We start from the raw sequence: 26,085 nt of genomic DNA on the forward strand, positions 1-26,085 counted from the left end.
TGCTGTTATAGATGAGATTTCTGCTTTCCTATCTCTGGCTGATGAGGGATGAAGATTTGCAGGTAGAGAACAGCAAGTCTCTAATGAGAGGAAAGGGCAGAAATGCCATCGGTTTCTGACTGGCAATGGGATGAAAACCTGCAAGCATGTCTAATTCAGGCTGTTAAAAAGAAAGTGGCAACTGAATACTTTGAAATAATGGTGCACCCTGGATCCAGAATCGTGCTTTGGAAGCTGTAAAGCATGGATTTGGGGTGGGAAGAACAGCTCAGTGCTATAGAATTGCCTGGACTAAAAAAGAAAGAAATCATTTCCAAGCACCAAATACTCAACACATCAAATCAGTTTATTTGAAAAGGCCCTGGGGGTCTGGGCTGATGAAAAGCTCAAGAGGAGCCTGCAGAGTGAATGCAACCCTGACAGCAACCCTGTGCTGGGCTGCAGCAAGAGCAGTGTGGGCAGCAGGGCAAGGGAGGGGATTCTGCCCCTTGGCTTTGCTCTCTTCAGACCTCACCTGGAGTCCTGTGTGCAGTTCTGGAGCTCCAGCACAAGAAGGACATGGAACTGTTGGAGCCAGATGGCTTTCTGTGTGACCATCATTTATTCACCTCAGGAACTGATATAATGTTACTCCTGTGGGATTAAGATGAAGTCTTGGGAATGTTAGAAATGTTAGTTTGAGGTCTTCAAAAGCATAAAGGAGGTGATGAAAATGGCAGTGAGTAGTGGTGTTTGAAGTGTGAACCCAGGGAAATCGAGTGAGAGGAGAGCACTTCGGGAAGGGTCAGATTACAGAAGTTTGTGCTCGGTATCCACCATGACATTTCTGGTTCCTATTCTGTAATGCAAACCAGCCATGTCTTACAGAAATAGACAATCACTGGATGCCCACCAGGCACCAAAGCTTTGCTGAAGATAATTATGATCTGATGAATGGGCTGCATCTCAGGCTGGGCTCAAACAATGGCTTGCCAGAAGCTCTGCCATCCCATAGGGAAGGGGCTGATGCTGTCCAGCTCCTCTTCTGTAACTGGCAGGCATCCAGACATGGTTCCCTTTCTGCCTGAGAGCACGTAGCCATCAGTGATTTGTGCAACAGCAGCTAAGTAAGGATGCTGGGTGATCAAAGGGCAGTCTGATTGGCTTGGATGGATCAGCAGTGTGTGGTGGCTGGAAAGCCAGATGTGCAAACCGCATCTGGTATCGTGCCCTCTCCGAATGCTTAGATATGGCCTCTGGTGGCTGCTGGAGCTGTGTCAGATTTGCTTGAGGTTGATGGCAGCCAGAGGTTGAAACTCTCAGCTGCTCTTTGGGTGTGTGTGCTGGGGGAGCCCGAGGAAGCAGCAGACACATGATGTGACGTGTGGAGCCGCAGAGGTTGAACCTTGGGATGAGCTTGGGCGCGATGGTTCACGGCTCGGTGGGCCAGAGCCCTGTTGTGATGAGCTGAGCTGGCTTTTGCAAAGCTGGTGCTAACAGCCCTTGCCAGGCTGGGAACTCCTTCAGACTGCAAGATGAGTTTGCCTATGATTCGCCAAAATATGCAGAATATCCTTTCTCCTGTTGGTTTAATGAGAGATTTGGGGCACCAGCTGACCTTCCTAAAGCTCCTGCCAGCTCTATCAGCAGGTAACTTGCTCTGCACCAGCACTAGCACAACTGTTTATTAGTATTTGAGTTACAGCAGCCCTCAAAGTTCCCTTTTAGTCCTGGGCCCTGCTTTGCTCAATAACAGACACCTTCAGAGTGCTTTTGCAAAGCAGGGTGCTCAGCTTTTCTTCACTTGGTTTCTCTTTTTGATGTATTTTAAGTGCTTACTGTGCTGACTTGAAACATGCTCAGGGCAGAAGAATTATAAAATAAGCAGAAAGGAACAGAAGAAAAAAAAAACAACAAACCAAATGAAGTCTTTGTTTTTCTTACATTGCACCAATCTGTGCCAGCCTGATTTCTGAAGGGAAACTTTAAATAGAAATCCGTGCTTTGCTTTGATGGAAGTATCCCAGAAAAATAAACCCAAGTTATCCCAAAATAGTGTGAACTACAGTAGCTTGATGAAGGTCTCTTTACTGTATTCCACCATGCCTTGAATTCCTTGAGATTTACCCAGCCTTCTTCCTCACCCTCCATAAATGCTGAATCACTGTAGGACATCTAACAAGGTTTAATGCATTCCCTGCCTTCTGTTCAGGAGCTGTGATTTTGGGGATGGCCTCTCTGTAGTTTCTTTTCATAGCAGCAAAGTAGTTTTAGACTTACTGATGGAAGAACACCAGGAGATTGATTCTGATGTTGTTGGGGTTGATATAAACCAGGATATCCTGCTGGAAAAGTACCAGGCAACCATTTTACCATTTTCACATCTGTGTGTCTTTATTGCAGAGCCATCTGAACCCATACATCCATTGTATGATTATCTCTGCTTTGAAACAGTGGTGCTGGGTGAGAGCCTGGAGCTTTCCAATTGCACAGGCCAGTTGGTCATTTTGTGCCCTGTGCACTGAACTGCATTAACTTACCTCTGCTTGCCTGTTGAAATAAGCAGGTGGAAATGTGGAGACCCTTTCGCTGTGTGCACTGTTCATGAACCTTGGAGAACACAACATTCAGTCTCTTAGATCTCATAGCTTTGATAACTTCCTGAAACAAATAGGTGCAATTTAGGCCATGCTGGAAGAAAGCAAAGCATCTATTACAGCATATTATCTAGGTGCAGTGAAGCCACTGTTTAGCTCAGAGAAAGGCACAGAGGCTCCAATTCAGCCGCTGTGTGCAGAGGGGTTGGACTCATCCTTGTTAATAAAACCAAGCCCTAGAGCTCTGAATTGACCCAGTGTCTTACAGAAAATGCAGTATCCCTAGAGAACCAAGCAGCTTTTTACACTGCTGGTGCTTTTCTCTTCATTCACAGTTTGTTGGTTAGATGTCATTTGCATGAACAGTCAAACAGTGTCTCTGTTCTGCTCCGTCAAGGTTTCGAAGCCAAGTTTTGTCCTGGCAGGCAGCAGCGATAGGGCTGTTCCTTTGCTCCACTATTGTTAACAGAGGCTTAGGTTAAATTCTGCAAGTTAGTGAGAGAGCAGTCTGCAGCAGTTGGGATTATGCTTTATGAACTAATTAAACACTTATTTACATGCTGCATTTGCTGCCCTCTATGCACAGGAGCTTTTCAGCGCTTATTTCACCTCTAGGTACTTTACAGCTTGTTTCAGCCTCCTGTTCTTGATGGGTGTGCTCTCTTCCCACTGTACAAAGAAGGAGGCACATTAATACCTTTACCTCCCCTGACAATGTGCAAGGGTCTATTTCCTGGGTGAAAGGATTTTTGTGAAGCTAAATGCATCTTTGTGTTTGACCTCTTTGGGAGTTACTTGCCCTGCCATGCACAACGAAATCACCCAGACTAGACTCAGCTGGCTGGAAGTTGAGGAATGAAGCTTTGTATTCACAGCTTAGCACAATATCCAAGCAGGTGTTTACATAATAGACACAACTATTTACAGTTGTAATCAAGGTAAAGGTAATCCAGAAACACATCAGCCCTCCCAGAAATCAGAAGCCCCAGGAGGGGCTCCCAACCACCCTTCCACCTTCTTTCTGCCCCCTACTCTTATCCCAGAGTCTGCCTTATGTGCAAGGTGAGCTGGGAGGATTGGCAAGGGGGTTTAGAAGCAGAAGGGTTAGTTGGGTTCCACAGATCCAGGCAGAGCAGCAGAAGCCCAGGGAGAAAACACAGACACCAAACTCTGACAGATAGACACTGTTTGTGTCCTTGCTTTTCTACATCTCAGCAAGCCTATGAGTGAAGCAGACATCACCATTTGCTTCCTTTTCACAGCCTAGCATCTAATTTCTCTCATTAAAATGTTCCAATTAGCCTCAAACCAGCACAGCTCTTTATGGTCCTCAACATAAAAGTCAAAGATTGTTTTTAAGCACAAGAATATAAAGTTAGTCTTCTAAACTCTTATTTGGACTTGGATATAAGTGATCTAGTTCCCAGAGGTACTGTGTACAGAGCAGATCTGAACAGATCACCTACTTCTACACTGCTGTGAATATAATGGCCCCTGAAGCCAGTCAACCACCCTCTTGCAGCCAAGGATGTCAGCCAGTCACCAGTAACAAGCTGGAACCAGGCTGCCCACAGCATGTTCCCCAGGTGCCTGGGCAGATGCAGGGTGTGAGTCTGCTCCTGGAGCTGTGCTTCAGCCACGTTGTCTCTTGAGAACAGCCCAAGAAGCTGAGGACTTTGAAAAGCTGGACATTTAGCAGGCATAAAATGAGACTTTTATATCAAAACATACTGATAACATTAATTAGGCTTCACTTTAAAATGTCAGTGGGGATTGCTTAACAAAAGCTCTGCTGATGTGTTTAGTTGTAATGATTTTTAGAGAGATAAGAGATGGGCCATTAAAAGCAGGGCTGGCTGAAGAAACAGGACACTGTTTACTACATTTCCAATGAAAGGTTTTCTGAAAGTTACTTATTAGCTTGTAGTAATGAATCTCTTTTGTAGGAATAAATTACATTTTAGGTCCAGCCAGCAAAGCAGCCCAGTGTGGTGCAGCCTTTGCCAAGGGAAGGAGGTTTTAGGAAAGACATTTGCCTCGCAGGGAATCTCATCTGCCTCTTCTAATTTGTAAAGCTAAACCCCTGCCATTTGGCTGAGTCTGATGCAGTCTTCATCACCAAAGGCCTCAGTCAGCCTCTTTAACAGTTCATATTTGCCTAGCTTGCTTGCAGCAGTGCTTCCTAAATAATCTTCACACAGCCACATTGCATTCTTTACATGTTTACCCCTGTTCCTAGGGTGACTTCTCCGTGCTCAGTTACCCAGTTCTAATATATATATTAAAGAAAGGAGGGGTTTTTAATTTGCTGGCATGTTGTAGCTTTTGCTCTGCTTGCAAACTGTGACACTGATGAGTTGTGATGCACGGTGAAGCCAGCCCATGTGCCCGACCCTGCTTTGCTAGGGAGCTGGATCCTCATGTCAGTGTGATGTGATGGGTCACAGATGGAAGACTTAGAGGGTTCAGCTGAGCTGATGCAGCAAATGGCTCTCAGGAGAGAGGTCCTGTCCTGCTTGCTTGTTCCCCTCCCCATGAATGGGCTCGACCAACTGTTCAGGGTTTTGCTTGGGTTACTAGGATCTGGGCTCCAACAAGCACACATTGCTGGGATGAGGTAGGAATCATGGAATCATAGAATGGAGGTAGCTGGGAATATTCCTTCTTAGCAACAGCAGCTCTTAGAGCAGCTCAGCTGCATGGTGATGGTGTAGGTGCACCATGATGCCTGTAAGTGCCTTTGGACTGGCACTTAAATACCTGTTAATATGTACCAGTTAATAGCCTGGAGAGGAGGAGGCTCAAGGGTGACCTCATTGCTGCCTGCAACTATCTGAAGGGAGGCTGTAGCCAGGTGGGGTTGGTCTCTACTGCCAGGCACCCAGCAACAGAACAAGGGGACACAGTCTCAAGTTGTGGCAGGGGATATCTAGGCTGGATGTTAAGAGGAAGTTCTTCACAGAGAGAGTGATTGGCATTGGAATGGGCTGCCCAGGGAGGTGGTGGAGTCACCATCCCTGGAGGTGTTCAAGAAAGAACTGGATGAGGCACTTAGTGCCATGGTCTGGTTGACTGGACAGGGCTGGGTACTAGGCTGGACTAGATGATCTTGGAGGTCTCTTCCAACCTGGTTGATTCTATGATTCTATGATCCTGCTCTGGCAGGGAGTTTGGGCTCATATATCTCCAGAGCCCCCTTCCAATCCCTAATATCCTATGATCCTGTGATCCCCTCTCACACTGGTGGAATTTTCCTCAATTTATATGGGATCACAAACTGATCTATGGCTTAATGACAGCGCATGAAGGGTCCTGCAGCATCACTGCTTCGTAGCTGCCTCTCGCCAGCGCCGTGGTTAAGGTGCTGAACTCTTTTGCAGGTCAATGAAATTTATCACGACGAGTCCCTGGGTGCCCACATCAACGTTGTCTTGGTGAGGATAATCCTGCTGAGCTACAGCAAGGTAAGCAAAGGTGAATTTAAATGGAGGGTACCAATATCTCTGGGCTTCATTCCTGTTATGATAAATGGAGTTCCTGGGGACAACTGTTGGGTTTGTATTTTAATTCATAGCTTGACCTCGCCAGTCTGTGGATAGAAATGTTTTGTTTGCATACATTTGGTTATCATTTGAACTTCACATTGCCCAAAGTTTCCCTTTCGTCTGGGCTTTCCCTGTGCTGTTTGAAGTTGTTGCTTAGCTCTGGCAGTGTGCCTTTCCAGATCTCTTTGGAGTTATCCATGGAACGTAGGGAACGTTTGTTTCCTGAAGAGAACACAAGGTAATGTAGATGCTCAGGGGGATGGAGCACCTCTGCTATGAGGATAGACTCAGGGAGTTGGGCTGTTCAATCTGGAGAGGAGAAGGCTCCATGGTGACCTTATTGTGGCTTTTCAGTATCTGAAGGGGGATATAAGAAAACTGGGGAGGGACTTTTTAGGCTGTCAGGTAGTGATAGGGCTGGGAAGAGTGGACCAAAGCTGGAAATGGGGAGATTCAGATTGGATGTTAGGAAGAAGTTCTTTAGCATGAGGGTGGTGAGATCCTGGAACAGGTTGCCCAGGGAAGTGCTGGAAGCCTCATCCCTGGAGATGCTTAAGGCCAGGCTGGATGAGGCTCTGGACAGCCTGATCTAGTGTGAGGTGTCCTTGCCCATGGCAGGGGAGTTGGAACTAGGTGATCCTTGTGGTCCCTTCCAGCCTTGACTGATTCCATGGTTCTAAGAACTGTGTGTAAGTAACAATAAACACAAGTTTTGCAAGATGCTGAGGGCTGCAACCTCATTCCAAGAACTCATTTAAACTTGTGTAGTGCTGCTAATGTTAAACACAAGTGCTTAAAGTTGAGTGAGTTCTGTGGGATGGGGGCCAGAAGGCAAGAGCTCTCAGATCCTGCCTGTATATACTAAGTGCTCTTTCCCTCCCTGTTGCTATGGAAGGGGTCACTCTAGAAGCAAAACTTGGGTAAAGAGAAATGAACTGCTAAATGGTTTTCAAAAGTATTGAGCTGTTCTGTACCTGCAACCTGGTTTTAGCCAAATTAACATCGAATTCCATGGAAACAGGAACAAGGGCAGGCAGTGCTGTGTAATCTGCTCACGCATTCTAGATCTGTAATCTGCTCAGGACGAGGTTTAGTTCTTGAGCTCTCCTGCTGGCTTCAGCAGGGCATGGTATGGGATAATGCTGCTATCACAAGCTTGCCCCAGATAGCCATGAAGGTCATTTTTTCTTGCATTTCTCTGTCTGGGTCTTATTTGCATGAAAGGCAATTGATGGCCCTCTGGACGAAGTGAAAGCATGTGAGCAGTTTCAGAGCTCTTCCACCTGATGGGGGAGGACCTGCATGCTCTGGCTGTGGAAGAATGTTGGGGTTATATCTTCATGTCTTAAAAGTTCCCTGCCAGAGGAGTAGTATCAGAGAGTAGAAGGAGTCCTATGTGCAGTTCTGGAGCCCTCAACACAAGAAGGACATGGAACTGTTGGAGCCAGTCCAGAGGAGGCCACCAAGATGCTGAGAGGGCTGCAGCAGCTCTGCTGTGAGGACAGGCTGAGAGAGTTGGGGCTGTGCAGCCTGGAGAAGAGAAGGCTTTGAGGAGACCTTGGAGTGGCCTTCCAGTATCTGAAGGGGGCCTGCAGGAGAGCTGGGGAGGGACTATTGACAAGGTCTTGTAATGACAGGAGGAGGAGGAATGGGTTTAAAGTGGCAGAGGGGAGATTGAAACTGGATATTAGGAAGAAGCTCTTTGCAGTGAGGGTGGTGAGACACTGGCACAGGTTGCCCAGGGAGGTTGTGGAGCACAGAATCACCCAAGGTGATCTTTGATCACCTTGGGTGATTCTGTGCTCCACAACCTCCCTGGAGGTGTTCAAGGCCAGGTTGGATGAGCCCTTGAGCAACCTGTTCTAGTGGGAGGTGTCCCTGCCTATGGCAGTGAGGGTCGGAACTGGCTGAGCTTCGAGGTCCCTTCCAACCTAAACCATTCTACGATTCTATAAGGTGAGGAGGTTTCAGAGAGTTGGGATGATTTAGCAGAGGAAAAGCAGGGACAAAAGGTGAATAATTCTTACTTCCTGACCCTGTTCTGAGGAATGAGAACAAAATCTTGAAATACTTTACTATGCCACACACCAGCACTACCAGCTTTGAGGAATATGTAGTCAAAGTCTCTTCTCCCAGCCAACCAGCAACAGAACAAGGGGACACAGTCTCAAGTTGTGTCAGGGGAAGTCTAGGCTGGATATTAGGAGGAAGTTGTTGGCAGAGAGAGTGATTGGCATTGGAATGGGCTGCCCAGGGAGGTGGTGGAGTCACTGTCCCTGGGGGTGTTCAAGAAAAGCCTGGGTGAGGCACTTGGTGCCATCCATGATCTACTTGACTGGCTAGGGCTGGGTGCTAGGTTGGAGTGGATGATCTTGGAGGTCTCTTCCAATCTGGTTAATTTTATGATTCTATGAAAGTACCTAATAAAAGGAAGAGCACCTGTGCAAGTTAAGGCAGTGCATGAATGAAGCAGCCTGCTTGGCTTCACAGGGTGAAAATGTAATCTCAGTCTTGCTGCAGTAAGCATTTCTTTTGAAAGTCTCTAGCTGATATCTTCAGATTCATTTGCTTCCTTGTAGGCAGTTTAATGTATATTATCAAGGGTGCCATTTAAATAATCATAATAATTACATTATGGCTCTGTAATTGATGAAGTATCTATCATCAACGTCAGGTTGATGACAGCACTCTGAGCTACTGCCAATTCCCCCCTCCCCCCCGAACAGCCTCTCACTGTGTTTGGGGTTTTTTGAGCAGGATTATAGTATTTTATACAATATGTCAGCTGTTGAGAGGGATAATATGGGCAACACTTGAGTTGCATAGCAACCAGCTTTTCAGTGGTTCTTGCTTGAAGGCTCTCCATTCCTTGAAACATACTTGTTTCAGGGAGGTGGTGGATGTTAGGAAGAAGTTGTTGGCAGAGGGAATGGGCTGCCCAGGGAGGTGGTGGAGTCACTGTCCCTGGAGGTGTTCAAGAAAAGCCTGGATGGGACATTTAGTGCCATGATCTGGTTGGTTGGCCAGAGCTGGGTGCTAGGTTGGACTGGCTGAGCTTGGAGGTCTCTTCCGACCTGGTTGATCCTAAGATTCTATGATTTTCCTTGAGATAGAGTTGTAGGATCATAGATCACATTCAGTGATTCTGTGCTTCACAGCTTCTTGAGGTGTTCAAGTCCAGGTTGGATGAGTCCTTGGACAGCCAGTTCTAGTAGGAGGTGTCCCTGCCTATGGCAGGGAGTTGGAACTGGATGAGATTCGAGGTCCCTTCCAACCTAAACCATTCTGTGATTCTCATAGCCCACTTCAGATGCTGGAAGGTTGCTATTAGGCTTCCCTGGATCCTCCTCTTCTCCAGGCTGAACAAGGCCAGCTCCCTCAGCCTTTGTAGCAGAGGTGCTTCAACCCCCTGATCATTTTTGTGGCCCTCCTCTGGACCTGCTCCATCAGGTCCACATTCTTCCTGTGCTGAGGTCTCCAGACCTGGGCACAGTACTCCAAATGATGTGAAGGCTTCTGCCATGCCTGGCTACTGCCTGTTCATTTAATGGTTCCACCACAACATGTCCTGCAAAGGCAGCTCCATGTCCATGGTGGCTCCAGAAGCTCCTGTGCATTTCTCTGTGTTTCCTTTATGTTGGCTCCCAAAGCCACAGGCTTCTTTGATCTGATGGGATACTGCAAACTAAGAAATGGGAGTACCTGTGGTGTATTGCTCTTCAAATAGGAAAAAGATGAGCTGGCTTGTTCCTGCCTTTTTGACTTCAGTAGTAGGAAGAATGATTCCAGATCTTGGGAACTGCAGCTACATTTCAGATGAACAAAATTGTATGTTTGGGCAAATCATTCCATTTAGACCTATTTTGGTTGTAACAGCTCTGTAATCCAGCTAGCTCTAGAGTACTCAGGGGAATAAGCAAAGCAGCCACCCTCTCCAGCTGCAGAGGAGGAGGTGGCAAGAGTTGAGCTGAGAATGGCTTAAAAACCCCTGACTGCTTATTAGAAACTCTGTTTGGAAACACTGAAATCCCGAGCACTGCATAAAATCCTCTCATCACCTCTTTGAGGTGGATGAATAAAGATTATTATTGCCTTTTCACAGCTAAAAAAACAAAGATGTTAAGTGTTATTTTCCAAGGCCACATGGAAGGCCACTGGCAGCCTGGGGAGAAGACCTCAGATATTCCTGGCTCTGGCCCCATGCTCTGTCCATTGACAGTGGTGACTTTGTGTGCGGATGAGCTGCCCTTGCAGAGCAGCAGAGGGAAGCACCCCTGCTAGCTGGGGTGGGGGTAATTGACACAGTTATTAATGATCAAGTAAAGTCAGACAACCTTTTGCAGAAGGTTTGCACTAAGTGCAACCATCTGAGGATTTCTGAGGGTTATTTCTTGGGAAGTGTGAATGTGGCGAAGCAGGACAGCTCTGAATGCTCCTTTGGAGCAATATGCACAGCTTGAGTCGCCTGTATTCAAACTAGAATGGGGTGGGGGTAGGCTGGGGGGTGGGGGTGTGTGTGCTGTATGTATCTGGGATGGCAACCAGAGGAAATCATGGAATCAATCAGGCTGGAAGAGACCTCCAAGCTCAGCCAGTCCAACCTAGCACCCAGCCCTAGCCAGTCAACCAGACCATGGCACTGAGTGTCCCATCCAGTCTCTTCAACACCTCCAGGGATGGTGTCTCCACCACCTCCCTGGGCAGCCCATTCCAATGCCAATCACTCTCTCTGTGAAGAACTTCCTCCTAACATCCAGCCTAGACCTCCCCTGGCACAACTTGAGACTGTGCCCCCTTGTTCTGTTGCTGGTTGTCTGGCAGCAGAGACCAACCCCACCTGTCTGCAGGCTCCCTTCAGGTAGTTGTAGACAGCAATGAGCTCTGCCCTGAGCCTGCTGATCTTGCAGTGTGCTGTACAAAGATGTCTGAGGATGGAGTTCTTGAGCCTAGCCTCTGACCATCTCCTCTAAGCCAATTCTGAGGAGGCTGAACTGGCCAGGAGCTACGTATTGTGTAACATTTTACATAGCATTTAGACTGCTGTTTATCTTGTTGCACTATTTTCCTGTGTTTACTGTGGGGATAAAGAGGAAAGGAGATAGTGTCCTTCTTGGTTTTGTCTGGGCAGATTGCTGAATTGCCTTTTTTATAGCTCAGACTCCTAGCTTATCATTTCCCAGTGTGTTTTGTTGGGACTCTGAAGAGTGTGGAGCTGGCAGATCATGTAAACAGTACTTTGTATTCCTGATCTGCTTAGGTTTAGACAGAATTAGAGGCTGAGAAATGATTACAAACTGCTGCCATGAGGAAGCCTTAGAGACCCTTTGTATGCAAAGTGGGAGTGTGCTGCAGGAGCTGGCTTTGTTAGTTTGGTTACCATGGACATTCAGTAAGTTGTATGTATTTATGTTTTGCTTGTCTGGTTCAGGGTGAGAGAACAATGTCAAAGACCTAATCCAGTAAACACCAGGAGCCATAGAAGTGCCAAGTGGCAGCAGTGTAAACTGTGTTTTGCAGAGACTTTGCACATTCAAGAAGGGAAACTCCTGTGTTCAATTGTTTCCCAAATGCTTGCACTGCTGGGCTCCAACTTTTGCTGCCATAGTTTGAAGCCTATAAAGTTAAGCACATTTCTGCTCCTTCTGGAGCTACCGAAGAGCCCAAAGCCTTTTCCGTTGGTACTCTTGGAGCACCACCTAATGGATGAGATAGGAAAGGTCCTTTTCCAGCAAGCTCCCGACCAGCTTCAATGTTGTGTGTTCCTCTGATCGAGTCCCTGCTCATCGGCATCATTGCGAGGTTATGGCAAAGGGCAGGCAAACAAACCAGCTGGCTAGGGAAAGCTGCCGTTCCCGGGGTGGAACCACCGTGTCTATCGTGTGTGCTGCTGATGGGAAGGGTCTCAGAAACCCTGGGGAGAACATAGAGGAAATCTGCAGTTTTTCTCTGAGATAACTTTGTGTTGAAGGCCAGGCTGGATGAGGCTCTAGACAGCCTGATCTAGTGTAAGGTGTTCCTGCCCATGGCAGGGGGATTGGAACTAGATGTTTCTTGTGGTCCCTTCCAACCCTGACTGGTTCTAGGATTCTGTTTGAAATTGATAAAGAACAAGAACCTATCTCTTGCTTTCCAAACAATCTCTACAAGTATTTGAAGGCCCTTCCAGTCAACTTCACAAATGACTTCTACATAACAGAGAACTGGACATCACAGTGATAACTTCCAAAAAGACAAGCAGCAAAGAAGGCTCAAAAGATCTCTGGATCTGCTTAATATTTACTTGTAAGCATTTCTTACAGTCCTGCTTTGCCTCAACTCAGTTGTCTGCTAGTTTTGTTTAGTTATTTCTGCTGCTTCCATCTAAGAAGTAAGAGAGTAGAGCAGGAATGAAGGCAGAATCAAAACAGAAGGAGAATGGAAGGCATTAGTAGATGTATCACTTCCCAGAGCCAGGATCTGGGCTGATTCTCTAGGGCAAATTGTCCTTGTAACCCTCTGCAGTGTCTCCTCGCATGGGGGACTTAATCCCAGCTGAGACCTTTCCACTTCTTGGCCAAACATCTCCATCTGTTTCCATCAGCAGTTCTCTGAAATGCCCACAGCTTTTTTACTTTTCTTGCTGTGAAAAGGAAAAGTTTCTTTTTCCATTGGCAGTTTTCCTGCTGATCAGCTGAGTAATGCTCTCCACAGGCCTGCTGTCCTGTTTGGAAAGAGGTCCTTCCCAGCCAGGTCTGAGCTCCCAGCCAGCTGCAGGACCTGCGTGTTCCTGGCAGTGCTGGCCCTTTGCTGGCCAACAGTAACACCTACACCTCCTCCTATGCAGCCTGCTAGCCCCCAGACTTTCTCTGCAGTCTGGCAAAGAGAGATTTTACCTTCACTTACAGTCTTTAGGACTGCACACTGTTCATTGCTTTGCCCATCAAAGAGGCTGGGCTCTCCTGCCTCTGCTGAAGGCTCCTCATTGACTTGAACAGCAAACATTGTCAGTTCTCTGATAACTCTACAAGAGTAAAGTTCTGCACAAGTTCCTTGTAAAACACATCATGTCTGTTCAGTCTGCTAACAAGCTGTGCCTGCTCCCATCATTTCCGAAGCCTCTTTCTTGCAGGACAACAGCATTTGTCTGGCAAGGTGAGGTAGCTGGAAAAGTGAATGAGAATGCAGCATGAAGATGTGTCTGGTTCAGGAAATCTCTGATCCAAAGGTTATTATGGAGGTTATTTAAAAGGAGATAGAATCAGTCAGGGTTGGAAGAGACCACAAGGAACATCCAGTGCCAACCCCCCTGACATGGGCAGGGACACCTCACACTAGACCAGGCTGGCCAGAGCCTCATCCAGCCTGGCCCTAAACACCTCCAAGGATGAGGCTTCCACCACCTCCCTGGGCAACCCATTCCAGCCTCTCACCACTCTCGTGGTGAAGAACTTCCTCCTCACGTCCACTCTGAATCTCCCCACCTCCAGCTTTGCTCCATTCCTCCCAGTCCTCTCACTCCCTGACAGCCTAAACAGTTTCTTCCCAGCTTTTTTGTAGCCCCCTTCAGATACTGGGAGGCCACAAGAAGGTCACCTCAGAGCCTCCTCTGCTCCAGCCTGCACAGCCCCAACTCTTTCAGTCTGTGCTCACAGCAGAGCTGCTGCAGCCCTCTCAGCATCCTCCTGGCCCTGCTCTGGACACTCTCCAGCATCTCCACAGCCCTCTTGTCATAGGAGCTCCAGAACTGGATGCAGTACTTCAGGTTGGGGTCTCAGCAGAGCACAGCAGAGAGGGAGAATCCCCTCCCTGGCCCTGCTGGCCACACTTCTGCTGCTGCAGCCCAGGCTCTGCTTGGCTTTCTGGGCTGCAAGTGCACACTGCTGGCTCCTGCTGAGCTTCTCCCCCAGCAGCACCCCCAAGTCCCTCTCCTCAGGGCTGCTCTCCAGCCACTCACTGCCCAGCCTGGATTTGTGCTTGGGATTGCCCTGACCCAGCTGCAGAACCTTGCACTTGGTCTTGTTGAACGTGCTATGATGGAGGGCAGCTATAAACTAGGGGCTGTTGAGAAAGGATGGACTTTTTTATATGCTCTGCTTGTTTGACAGTCATGCAGAGATTCAGGTACCCTTAAAGAAAGCACATGTTGATAGTCTGTATCTTTGGTTTGCTTTCTGATCAATGCATCTGGTAAGATGTGATGATTTTCATTGGGTAGAACATACAGGAGATCAATATCAGACAAAGAACTGCTAGCAGGTGATACAAATGATGAGATTTCTCATCATTTTACAGCATGCTTTGCTTTTTGAGTCTTCTGTAAGATTTCTCACTGAGCTCCTTCAAAGGATCAATTTCTTTTGTGAAGCTTTGGAGAAATGAGAACAAAGAGGAGATGGTGTAGATAGGAGGGGGTTTGTGTTTGCTTTTGTTTTACTACAGAGAGGTGTTATTAAAGACCTCAACAATGGACAAACCTTCTTTAACTGAATAGGATTTTTGCCTGAAGATTTTGCCCTGCATGATGGTTTGGGAGTTACCTGCCCCCCCACCTCTTATGAAATCACCCAGTCTAGACTCAGGCAGCTGGAAGTTAAGGACTGAAGCTGTATTTACAGCTTAGCACAATTTACAAGCAGACATGTGTATATAATGCACACCAGGATTTACAGCTATAGACAGAAATATGCAAGTCAAAAGTAATACAGGAACACAGCAGCCCTCCCAGAAATTGAAGTCCCCAGGAGGGGCTCCCAACCACCCTTCCACCTTCTTTCTGCCCCTCACTCTTATCCCAGAGTCTGCCTCGTGTGCACGGTGAGCTGGGAGGATTGGCAAGGGGGGTGAGAAGCAGAAGGATTAGTTGGGTTCCACAGATCCAGGCAGAGGAGCAGAAGCCCAGGGAGAAAACACAGACACCCAAATCTGACAGATAGACACTGTCTTTTCTATGTTTGTGTCCTTGTGACCTCCAAGACCTCCAAGATCATCCAGCCCAACCTAGCACCCAGCCCTGGCCAATCAACCAGACCATGGCACTAAGTGCCTCATCCAGTCCTTTCTTGAACACTTTCAGGGACAGTGACTCCACCACCTCCCTGGGCAGCCCATTCCAATGCCAATCACTCTCTCTGGCAACAACTTTCTCCTAACATCCAGCCTAGACCTCCCCTGGCACAACTTGAGACTGTGTCCCCTTGTTCTGTTGCTGGCTGCCTGGCAGAAGAGCCCTGGCTACAACCTCCCTTCAGGTAGTTGTAGACAGCAACAAGATCACCTCTGAGCCTCCTTTTCCACATCTCAGCGAGCCTATGAGTGAGGCAGACATAACCTTTTGTTTCCTTTGCACTGCCTAGAATCCATTTTTTCTCATTAAAACATTCCCATTAGCCTCAAACCAGCACACCCTGCAACAGTCACTCCCAAGTTTATTTAAGCCTGTTCTTACAGATGCACAAAGATGCACTAAAGACACCACAACTGCCCCACCATGTAAATAGGGTTATTAGTTCAATTTCCAGGGGAATTACAGCTGGAAGCACTACGATCCAGCACGGGATTATATGACAACTTCTTTCATTCCAGAGCAGTATCAGAGTCCAAACTGTGCCTCTCGTTGGTTTCTTAATTTGTTTTTCTGAACATTTGCAGAACTGTAATGTCCCAATGTTGCCAAAAATCAGGCCTCAGTTTGGCAGTCACTTCTTTTCTCAATTCCAGTTGTTCTTCCACAAGAGGATTTTCTTTTTCATGTAGTGGATGCTGATGCACTCAGTCAGGGGGCACATCAAACAGAGCTGTAGTTAAGCACTGACTATAGAACTTCTCTCTTAGTTTTGGCCCAGGCTATGTTTTGCTCTGCTTTAAGTGTTCTGGAATGACAAATGCATAGAGTACAGTATAGCATCTAAATCCTAGTGGTTTGTGTTGTGATTACATTGTTGTCATGGTGATATCATTTTTGCAAGTGGAAAGACAGGGTAGTGCTTACGAATCCTGGGAAGCCCAGGATGGGTCACTTAGTCAGAGATCTGATAGCATCCCATGTACAGTAAGCTGTCCTAAGTAGAATTATCTGGGAATTCTTCATAGAATCATAGAATCAACCAGGTTGGAAGAGACCTCCAAGATCATCCAGGCCAACCTAGCATCCAGCCCTATCCAGTCATTTAGACCATGGCACTAAATGCCATTGGAATGGGCTGCCCAGGGAGGTGGTGGAGTCACTGTCCCTGGAGGTGTTGAAGCAAAGCCTGGATGAGGCACTTAGTGCCATGGTCTGGTTGACTGGATAGGGCTGGGTGCTACATTGGACTGGATGAGCTTGGAGGTCTCTTCCAACCTGGTTGATTCTATGATTCTATGAGTCTAAGGTCTTGTAATGACAAGAGGAGGAATGGGTTAAAACTGGCAGAGGGGAGATTTAAATTGGATGTTAGGAAGAAGTTCTTTCCAGTGAGGATGGTGAGACACTGGCACAGGTTGCTCAGGGAGGTTGTGGAGCACAGAATCACCCAATGTGATCTTTGATCACCCTGGGTGATTCTGTGCTCCACAACCTCCCTGGAGGCATTCAAGGCCAGGTTGGATGAGCCCTTGGGCAGCCTGTTCTAGTGGGAGGTGTCCCTGCTTATGAGGAACTGAATTCAGTTGGAACTGGCTGAGCTTTGAGTTCCCTTCCAACCTAAACCATTCTCTGAACAGGCTTTTAACAGAGATGGGAAGTTTGAACAAGCTGGAAAGAAAACTGCCCAAGCTTTTACTAAATACCTCTTGGTGTGCTACTTTGTGTGTGTTTTTTGTTCCCCTGCACATGCCCAGTCCATGAGTCTGATAGAGATTGGGAACCCCTCGCAGAGCCTGGAGAACGTGTGCCGCTGGGCTTACCTCCAGCAGAAGCCTGACTCGGGCCATGCAGAGTACCACGACCATGCCATCTTCCTCACGAGGCAGGACTTTGGTCCATCTGGCATGCAAGGTAAGATGTGCATCAGGTTTTGGGTTGCATTCATGTCTAGCACTTAACAAGGCTAATCATGCAAAGTTTAACTGGGTGTCTTTTGCTTTGCTGTGGTCAGTGTTTTCTGTCCCCAAGAGCTCTGCAGAGAAGCATTTTCCATTGTAACTGCTTTACTTTCTCTGTCCTTTCCCAATGGTGGGATGATCAGAGGGCTGGAGCACCTCTGCTCTGAGGGAGTTGGGGCTGTTCAGTCTGGAGAGGAGAAGGCTCCCAGGTGACCTTATTGTGACCTTTCAGTGTCTCAAAGGAGCCTACAAGAAAGCTGAGGAGGGACTTTTTAGGCTGTCAAGTAGTGACAGGACTGGGGGAATGGAAAAAGTAGAAATGGGTAGATTCAGATTGAATGTTAGGAAGAAGTTCTTCCCTGTCAGGGTGGTGAGACCCTGGAATGGGTTGCCCAGGGAGGTGGTTGAGGCCCCATCCCTGGAGGTGTTTAGGGCCAGGCTGGATGAGGCTCTGTCCAGCCTGATCTACTGTGAGGTGTCCCTGGGCATGGCAGGGGGGTTGGAACTGGCTGATCCTTGTGGTCCCTTCCAACCCTGCCTGATTCTATGATTATTTATTGGAATATTGATTTTCTCTTGCTGAAGCCCAGAAAATGGGATCCCTTTGTAAACAGCCCTGAAAATGCACAAAGGTTAAAGAACAGATTTTGCATTTTCAGAGTCTCCAAAGCTGTTACTGCTTTCCAGCAGGATTGCCAAGAAATGCTGTTACAGAGTGGTCTGGAAGAGCAGGACAAGTGCTTTCCTTCTTACTCTGCTTCCTGTGAGATCAGGTTTGCTGATTGGAGGAGATAAACCTCAGAACTCTCCCATTGCTTTTGGAAAACTGCTGGGATCTGCCAGCAGAGAGCTGAGGCTTTGCTCACATGCTCTCTGATTGGTGAAACTGCCTGGAGCTCCTGGTGGGCTGCAAGGCTGCTTCTGGTGTGCTTTTCCCCTGCTGTCTCATGCTCCTAGAGAAGGCAATTGCCTGTTGCACGTAGAGGTGACAACAGTTTTCTTAATGAGCCAGGAATGCAGTTTCAATTTGTTCAGTAGGTTGGTTTCATCTGTTTCACAGACAAGGGGGCATATTATAAAATGTTATGGGGCAGAGACCTCTTGAGAGGACCACTTCAGCTGTGTGTGTGTCACAAGAGAAGGCAGGTGTTTGTCCTAGAGCTTCCACCCTTGTACAACAGATATGGGCGCCAGGAACTGAGGATCGGGCAGAGGAGGATGGAGGAGAAAGTCCACCTGCTCAGTTGCCCAGTACGTGTCAGCCAGCACCAAGAATTAGGAGCAGTGCAACAAAAGGAGAGTGATAGTTGTAGGGGATCCATGTCTGAGTGGAACAGAGGCACCAATAAGTCGGGCAGAGCCCTCTCACAGGGAGTGTGCTGCCTACCGGGAGCCTGGGTTAGGGATGCTGCTAGGAGAATTCCTAGCCTGGTGCACTCTACAGGCTACTACCCATTACTGTAGCAGGAGAGGAAACAATGGCTGTTAGTCCCAGAACAATCAAAAAAGACTTCAGAGCTTTGGGAGCAGTGGTACAAGCCTCAGGGGCACAAATCATCTTCTCTTCTATTATTCCAGCCGGCGCTGGATTAAGCAGCTGCATACAGTCTATGGTGGGGGGGTTGGAACTGGCTGATCTTTGAGATCTCTCCCAACCTAAACCATTCTGTGATTTCTCACCACGCTGCTCTCCAGACTTGTTCATTTTCTGGCCCACTTGGTGTTTCTCACAGGCTATGCTCCAGTCACTGGAATGTGTCACCCTGTTCGAAGCTGCACTCTCAACCATGAAGATGGTTTTTCATCTGCGTTTGTGGTGGCTCATGAGACTGGACATGTGTAAGTAAAGCTGTGGATGTCCTGTGTCCTACCTTCAAATGTCACTGGCACTGACAAATACCAAGGATGCTAGAAAGGTGCAGTTCGTGTTAAGAAACCATCTGTGGTGCTAGGTCTGGCTTTAGGTCTCATCTTTCTCAAAGCTTTCGTTAGGATCTTAACTAAGCTTTGTATTTTTGGTCATTTCAAGTGGAAAGAAAGATCTAATAGCAAAATACCTTTCATAGATGCTGTGAGGGTAGATTGGATGACAGGACAAGGGGAGTTTCAAACTACATGTTAGGAAAGGCTTCTTTACACTGAGGGTGGTGAGACACTGGCACAAGTTGCCCAGGGAGGTTGTGGAGCACAGAATCACCCAATGTGATCTTTGATCTTTGATCACATTGGGTGATTCTGTGCTCCACAACCTCCCTAGAGGTGTTCAAGGCCAGGTTGGATGAGCCCTTGAACACCTCCAGGGAGATGTCCCTGCCTATAGCAGGGGGTTGGAACTGGATGATCTTTGAGGTCCCTTCCAACCTAAACCATTCTATGTATTATAGTCTCCTGGTGGAAATGTAAAGTGCTTATAATCCTGAAAGCAATCCCTATTAAATAAGCATGTGGTCTGTGTCTGTTATGGCTGCTGAAAGGTACAATGCTGGATAGAGGCTGTGCTGGTTTGAGGCTAATTGGAATATTTTAATGAGATAAATTAGATTTTTGGCTGTGAAAATACAGTGATGTCTGCATTACCCATTTAGAATCATAGAAACAACCAGGTTGGAAGAGACCTCCAAGCTCAGCCAGTCCAACCTAGCACCCAGTCCTGTCCAGTCAACCAGACCATGGCACTAAGTGCCCCAGCCAGGCTTTGCTTGAACACCTTCAGGGACAGCAACTCCACCACCTCCCTGGGCAGCTGGGACATGTGAAAACAGGGGCACAAACACAGATAAGGCAGTCTCTGCCTGGCTGTTGCACTGTTAACTCTTCTGCCTGAACCTGCACACTTTCCAACTAATCATTCTGCTTCTAACACCTCTTGCTGACCTTTCCAGATCACCTTGCCCCTAAGGGAGATTCTGAGATAAGAGAGGGGGTGTCAAGAGATGGAAGGGTGGTTGGGAGCCTCTCCTTGGCACTCTATAAGAAGAGGCTGAAGAAGCTGGGGTTGTTTAGCCTGGAGAAGAGGAGGCTCAAAGGTAACCTCATTGCTGTCTACAACTACCTGAAGGGAGGTTGTAGCCAGGTGGGGTTGGTCTCTTCTCCCAGACAACCAGCAAGAGAACAAGGGGACACAGTCTCAAGCTGTGCCGGGGGAAGCATAGGCTGGATGTTAGGAAGAAGTTCTTCACAGAGAGAGTGATTGGCATTGGAATGGGCTGCCCAGGGAGGTGGTGGTGTCACTGTCCCTGGAGGTGTTGAAGCAAAGCCAGAATGAGGCACTCAGTGCCATGATCTGGTTGACTGGATAGGGCTGGGTGCTAGGTTGGACTGGATGAGCTTGGAGTTCTCTTCCAACCTGCTTGGTTCTATGATTCTGGCTGCTAGGAAGGGTCTCATGTTTCTGTATTACTTTTAACTTGTAGATTACTGTATACAGTTGTAAATATTTGTAATATATTGTATATATATGCTTGTAACTTGTGCCAGCTGTAAATACAAAGCTTCATTCCTTAACTTCCAGCGGGCTGAGTTAGTCTGGTTAAGCTAGTGTGTGTGGGGGAGAACTCCAAAACCACTACAGAAGAATCTAATGTGTGTGTGGGAGAACTCCAAAACCACTACAGAAGCGAGGTGCTGAGCACTGAGGTTGCAACTTCTCTATGTAGTTCACATTAAAAATGCAATTATTTTGCTTATTGATGTGATTAGAGCCAATGGCTGAGCAGCAGTTATCAGAGCTTTGCTTTCTCCCAGGGCATTTGAGTTTCCCTGCTTGCAGAGAACTCCCACTGATTTCCCATTTTCTCTTTGGTACAACAGCAGCTCCCTGAAGGCTCTTTCTGAACAGTTTCAATTTGCTCTCTTTTCCCTAAGAAAGCCTGCAGACCTTTTTTTCTTTGTTGTATCAGAATGATTAACAGCTTTGAAGAGAAAAAAAATTGCCAAAGTTGATTGCAGTTGCTCTAAATGTGTCTTACTTAGACAGAGGACACAGAATTGATATCCAGATGATACTGGATTCCAGAATTAGGATTAAAAAGAAAACATAGGGAGCTGAAAAAGAGATAGCACTGCAAACTGTTTGTAACCCCTCAAATCACACTCAGCCCCAGCCTGTTAACTTGGTTTAGATTGTGGACAGATATTGCCCATTTCAGTCAAACAGTGCTTGTTAAAAAACACCCAAAACACTAACGACAGAAAGGAGAAAACAGGTTTGTGGGGAAGTACCAAAGAAATGTCCAAGTATCTGTAACTCTGAGTCACAGAATGGTCCAGGCTGGAAAGGACCTCCAAAGGTCATCCAGTCCAACCCCACCCTGCAGTCAGCAGAGGCATCCTTAACCAAATCAGGCTGCCCAGAGCCCTGTTGAGCCTCTCCTTGAGTATCTCCAGGGATGGGGCCTCGACCACATCCCTGGGCCACCTATCCCAGTGTTGCACCACCCTCATGGTGCAGAACTTGTTCCAAACATCCACTCCAAATCCGCTCTGCTCTAGTTTGAAGCCATTGTCCCTTGTCCTGTCACTGCAGGCCTTTGTAAGCAGTCTCTTTCCTTCCTTCTGGTAGCCCTCTTCAGGTACTGGAAGGCTGCTATTGGGCCTCCTCCAGGCTGAACACCCTCAGTTCCCTCAGCCTGCCCTCATAGCAGAAGTGCTTCAACCCCCGACTATATTTGTGGCTCTCCTCTGGATCTGCTCCATCAGGTCCATGTCCCACATGAGGGTTCACAGCTGACTCCCATGATGGAGGAAGCCTCTTGGAGTAATTTTCCAGAGAGCACCAAACACTTTCCAGGCTCTTTCATGATTAAACACTGGGAAATTGCTGCTGGACAGTATCATAGAATCAACCATGTTGGAAGAGACCTCCTGGCTTGCAGTGTGACATCTTTTTTATTTCCATGTCTGCAATTGCAGATGACTGCAAATTAAGCTGAGGTGTGGTGGTTTTTTTTAAAGTGAGCTAAACTCCTGAATTCCTTCAGACTGGAGCATGAATAAATTTCTCTGAACATCTCTGAACACCCTTTACCATGAGGGTAGTGGGACTCTCTAACAGGTTGCCCAGGGAGGTGGTTGTGGCCCCATCTCTGGATATATTCAAGGTGAGGCTCAACAGGGCTCTGGCAAACTGGTCTAGTTGAGGATGCCCCTGCTGACTGCAGAGGAGGTTGGACTGGATGAGCTTTGGAGGTCCCTTCCAACCTAAACCATTCTATGATTCTATACTCCTAGAGGATGAACTAGATCCTTAATCCAGAGGTGGAACGATATAGGCATGGTAATCACAAGTGTGGATGTGTACAGAAGTCCAAAGAAGGCCTTTTTAGTCTGTTTTGAAAGTGGATTAAGATAATCACATGAAAGTACTCTCAAGGGTCAGTGCTCCTGTGTGGGAGCTGCTGCAGGTTACTAGCTTCAGTCTCACCCTCTCTCATTTCTCATGACTTCTCTCACGTCAACAAGGGTCATGGGACTTAAGAACCTCGCTGCAATCAACCACTGGTGGCATTTGCAATGCACTCAGAGTTCCCCTAACTGTGCTGTCTTTCTCCTGTGTGGGCAGTTTAGGCATGGAGCACGATGGCCAAGGGAACAGATGTGGGGATGAAGTCCGCCTGGGGAGCATCATGGCCCCCCTCGTGCAAGCTGCGTTTCATCGCTTCCACTGGTCTCGTTGCAGCCAGCAGGAGCTGAATCGATATCTCCAGTGAGTAGCTGTTAAGCAGCCTCTCTCCCCTGCTTCAGAAGGGTGTAAGAACAATTGGGCACCTAGCTTTTGTGCCTTGTCCTTTAGTTAGCTATTCCAGTGGGGATGAATAAAACAAAGCATCCCTCCCATCCTGGTTGGCAGGAGGAGCTTTCGTGTCAGCTGCAAATAATAACGCAAGTTCTCAAGCAGCGTGATTTCTGTCAGCTTTGATTCTTCTCATTTCATTTCCATCTATCCATTTGCTGAGCACTGACAGTCCACATGCTGTCCTCTCAGGGCTTGTGAGAAAACACCATGGTGTGTATCCCATGGGTAACTTACTTCCTCCCTAAAGTAACCCCTAGCTAGAGAAGTGCCCTTGCTGCCCAGCGGCGTGGTGTCTGTCTTACAGATACCACTTCTGGCTTCAAGGGCTGTTTGTTGCTCATGATGGTGCTGCCTAAATAGGAAAATCTGCTCTTCAGGTGCTCAGGGCTTTTCTTACTTGGAGAGATATCTAAAGAGCTTGATTCTAGAATTGATTCTTTCATTGTTTTCCTGTAACTCTCCTAAATGCAGAAGCTACTGAAGTGGCTTTGTCCATGTCCATTGCCTTCCCTTTGGACTCGACACTTTGGGAACCAGACATACACTGACTAACTCTGATGGTTTTGACCATATTTTTGCTAGCTTGAGAAAAAAAATATCTTCCTTTGTTATATGAAGTTGTGTGGAAGAAATATGGGGAAACTCCTAGGATACTGAGGAAAATGTGTAAAGGAAGAGGAGTAAATGCAGCAAAATGCAGGAAGTAAATGAGTCAATATTTTTATTAGATACCTTAGCTATGACAATAAGGAATTAAAATCCTGGGAGAGAAGTGTGTTTCAATTAGCAAAACCCTTTAGAACTTCAGCTATTAAATCAAAATCATCTGGCCTAGAGGGCTGCTTTGCATTCCTTTGGATACCAGCTATATTTAAGTACCTTATAACAAAGCAGAACGAGGGCTTGCTTTGAAGTCAATCTAGCCTCAAAAGTCTCCTCCCAGCAATTGGTGTCTTCAAGGCAACCTGAATGATTGCCAGAATAGACTTGTGTATGGTGTCCTCATGTCTGTTAAATAACCCAGAGACATTTCAGGCACACTGTGGACCATGCTGCTCTTGAGAATTAACCGTTGTGTGTTAACCATTTAGTGATGTTAGTGTCAGTCCCTTGTCCTCCTCACCACTTAGCTGTGATTGTCTCATGTTGCTGGCTGTCCTCACTGTTTGTAAGAGCAGAAGCTCCCATATGCATCACACAGAGAGGAAACTTGGGTGCTGAGAGCTACCAGGAGAAAGAGAGAGAGGAGACAAACTTGAGCCCTGAATGCAGGCAGGAAAGTACCCATTTGTAAATGAGTCACTGCCAGGATACAGGCAAACTGCAGCTCAGTGGTAATCTGGGGTGGTTACCCTGCCCTCTGCTTTCAAACCTGGACTTGAAAGACAGTTGTATGCAGTAAGAAATTCCTCAACTGCAACATTAATTAAACTTTCTTTTTTCCTTGGTCTCCTGTGGGTTCTTCCTTTGATTTCCTTTCACATAAGGAGCCTGGAGACCGATAGGAATTTACCTGCAAGCTAAATGGAAATTAGAAAGGAAGGACTTCAGGGAAAAAAAAAGCATAGAATCCTTTAAAGGTGGCTACAAGGTGGTAAAGTTACTGTGAGCCTAACTGCAATGGCAGCAGCGTTTCAGACATGCAGGTTCTGGTTTGTTTGGAACAAAAAGGCAGGGGAAGCACAAAGACTCTGCAAGTCTCACAGCTGCTCCTGTGACTTCTGCCTGCTGCAGTTCCTATGACTGCCTGCGTGACGATCCCTTCGAGCACGACTGGCCTTCCCTGCCCCAGCTGCCAGGAATTCACTACTCCATGAACGAGCAGTGCCGCTTCGACTTCGGTTTGGGCTACATGATGTGCACAGCTGTGAGTACTTCACCTTCGCTCCTGCTGCTTCTCAGCCCGGCAGGGTCGTGTCTCTGATCTGTCCTTACAGGGGCAGTGTGGTGAAGCCCACAAGGAAAGACCTCTAAGCAAGGAATAACAGCTGAATGTTGACAAATATGTTATCTCTGCTTTGGTCTGGGGTTTGGGTTGGGTTTTTTTTTGGTTGCTTGGGTTTTTCTTGTTTGGCTTTTGTTTAGTTGGTTGGTGTTTGATTTCGTTTGGTTTTTAAACTGGAGGGACAGAAATGACAGCTCCAGACTTCAGGCAAACGAGGTTGCAGCAGTAGTGAGCCTCCTGTTGCTGGCAGCTGGTTGTTTCCCACCCAGACGTTCAGGAGATGGATTTGGTAGCGTATCTTGTGGTGCCAACATGGGACATTATGCTTTCAAGATCCAATTTTATGGAAAGTGTGATGCATTTTGAAGCCTAGCATGAGAAAATAAGCGTGACAGTAAGCAGAGCAACTTGCAAGGACTCTTGATGATATGGTTGGCTCTCCTCTACCAGCAAAACAAGAGACAAAGTCTAAATTTAAAACAGGTCAAGATTACTGCAGTTCTCAGTGGCTTGGCCTCAGAAAGCAGAGTCTTCTGTGGCAGAGCTGTGCCTCCCACCTCCAGCTCCACAAGTAGGGCAAACTATTAACTGAGAAGCGATGTTTTCAGCTGGTGTGGCAGCTGCTAAGACATAACAGCTCTGCTTTCATTCCCATCTGCAGGGATATGTGTGCTGAGCAGTGTCTCTAGATAGTACCTTCAAAGCATCAACTGCAGTGTTATATCCTACCACAATTCCCACTCATGCTGCCTCGGAAGAATGTCCTGGCCAAAGAGAGTCTTTTCTTACAGCTGTTCTCCAGAGCCTGGGAGACAGAGGCTTTATGTTGTTCTGTGTTCAGAACAGCCAAACTCAAGTGCAGACATCATGTGTCAGGATGTTGTGTGATGGGAGGTTCTCATCCCCTCCTGTACAAGCTCTTACAAAGCAGGTGAAATGTTTATTTGTTCACTGGATCAGGATCCTGGGCTCAAATTTCCATCTTGCTAAGGCATCTTCAACAGCTGAGCTACAGCCTCAGCAGCTCATTTCCTTCCACAGGGCCTCAAGGGTTTTTTGTTTTGCTTTGCAAATGAAGCAGCAGCCTTTGGAGAAGCTGTAAGAAAAGGAGGTGTGCATCCTACCCTGTGTGGGAACTGGTTTCTCCCTCACCCAGTCTGCCTTTGGTCACTAGTCTAGAACTACCTTTGCCCAGCACGATTGTGTGGCATACAGGTGAGATCT

The 26,085-nt window shown here is 47.2% G+C and overlaps 1 protein-coding gene across 3 annotated transcripts in view; it reads left to right on the forward strand.

The window, feature by feature from the left end:
• ADAMTS2 (ADAM metallopeptidase with thrombospondin type 1 motif 2) overlaps positions 1–26,085 on the forward strand; it is a 232,305-nt gene that overhangs the window by 168,797 nt on the left and 37,423 nt on the right. For all 3 annotated transcript variants that reach the window (XM_064162100.1, XM_064162101.1, XM_064162102.1), the window contains 5 exons: positions 5,957–6,040; positions 16,919–17,075; positions 18,856–18,961; positions 22,683–22,826; positions 24,651–24,783. In XM_064162100.1, coding sequence (XP_064018170.1) covers positions 5,957–6,040; positions 16,919–17,075; positions 18,856–18,961; positions 22,683–22,826; positions 24,651–24,783 — 624 coding nt within the window. The remainder of the gene's footprint in view (positions 1–5,956; positions 6,041–16,918; positions 17,076–18,855; positions 18,962–22,682; positions 22,827–24,650; positions 24,784–26,085) is intronic.

This window comes from Pogoniulus pusillus, chromosome 22 (genome assembly GCF_015220805.1).
Source record: "Pogoniulus pusillus isolate bPogPus1 chromosome 22, bPogPus1.pri, whole genome shotgun sequence".
Lineage (NCBI taxonomy): Eukaryota > Metazoa > Chordata > Aves > Piciformes > Lybiidae > Pogoniulus > Pogoniulus pusillus.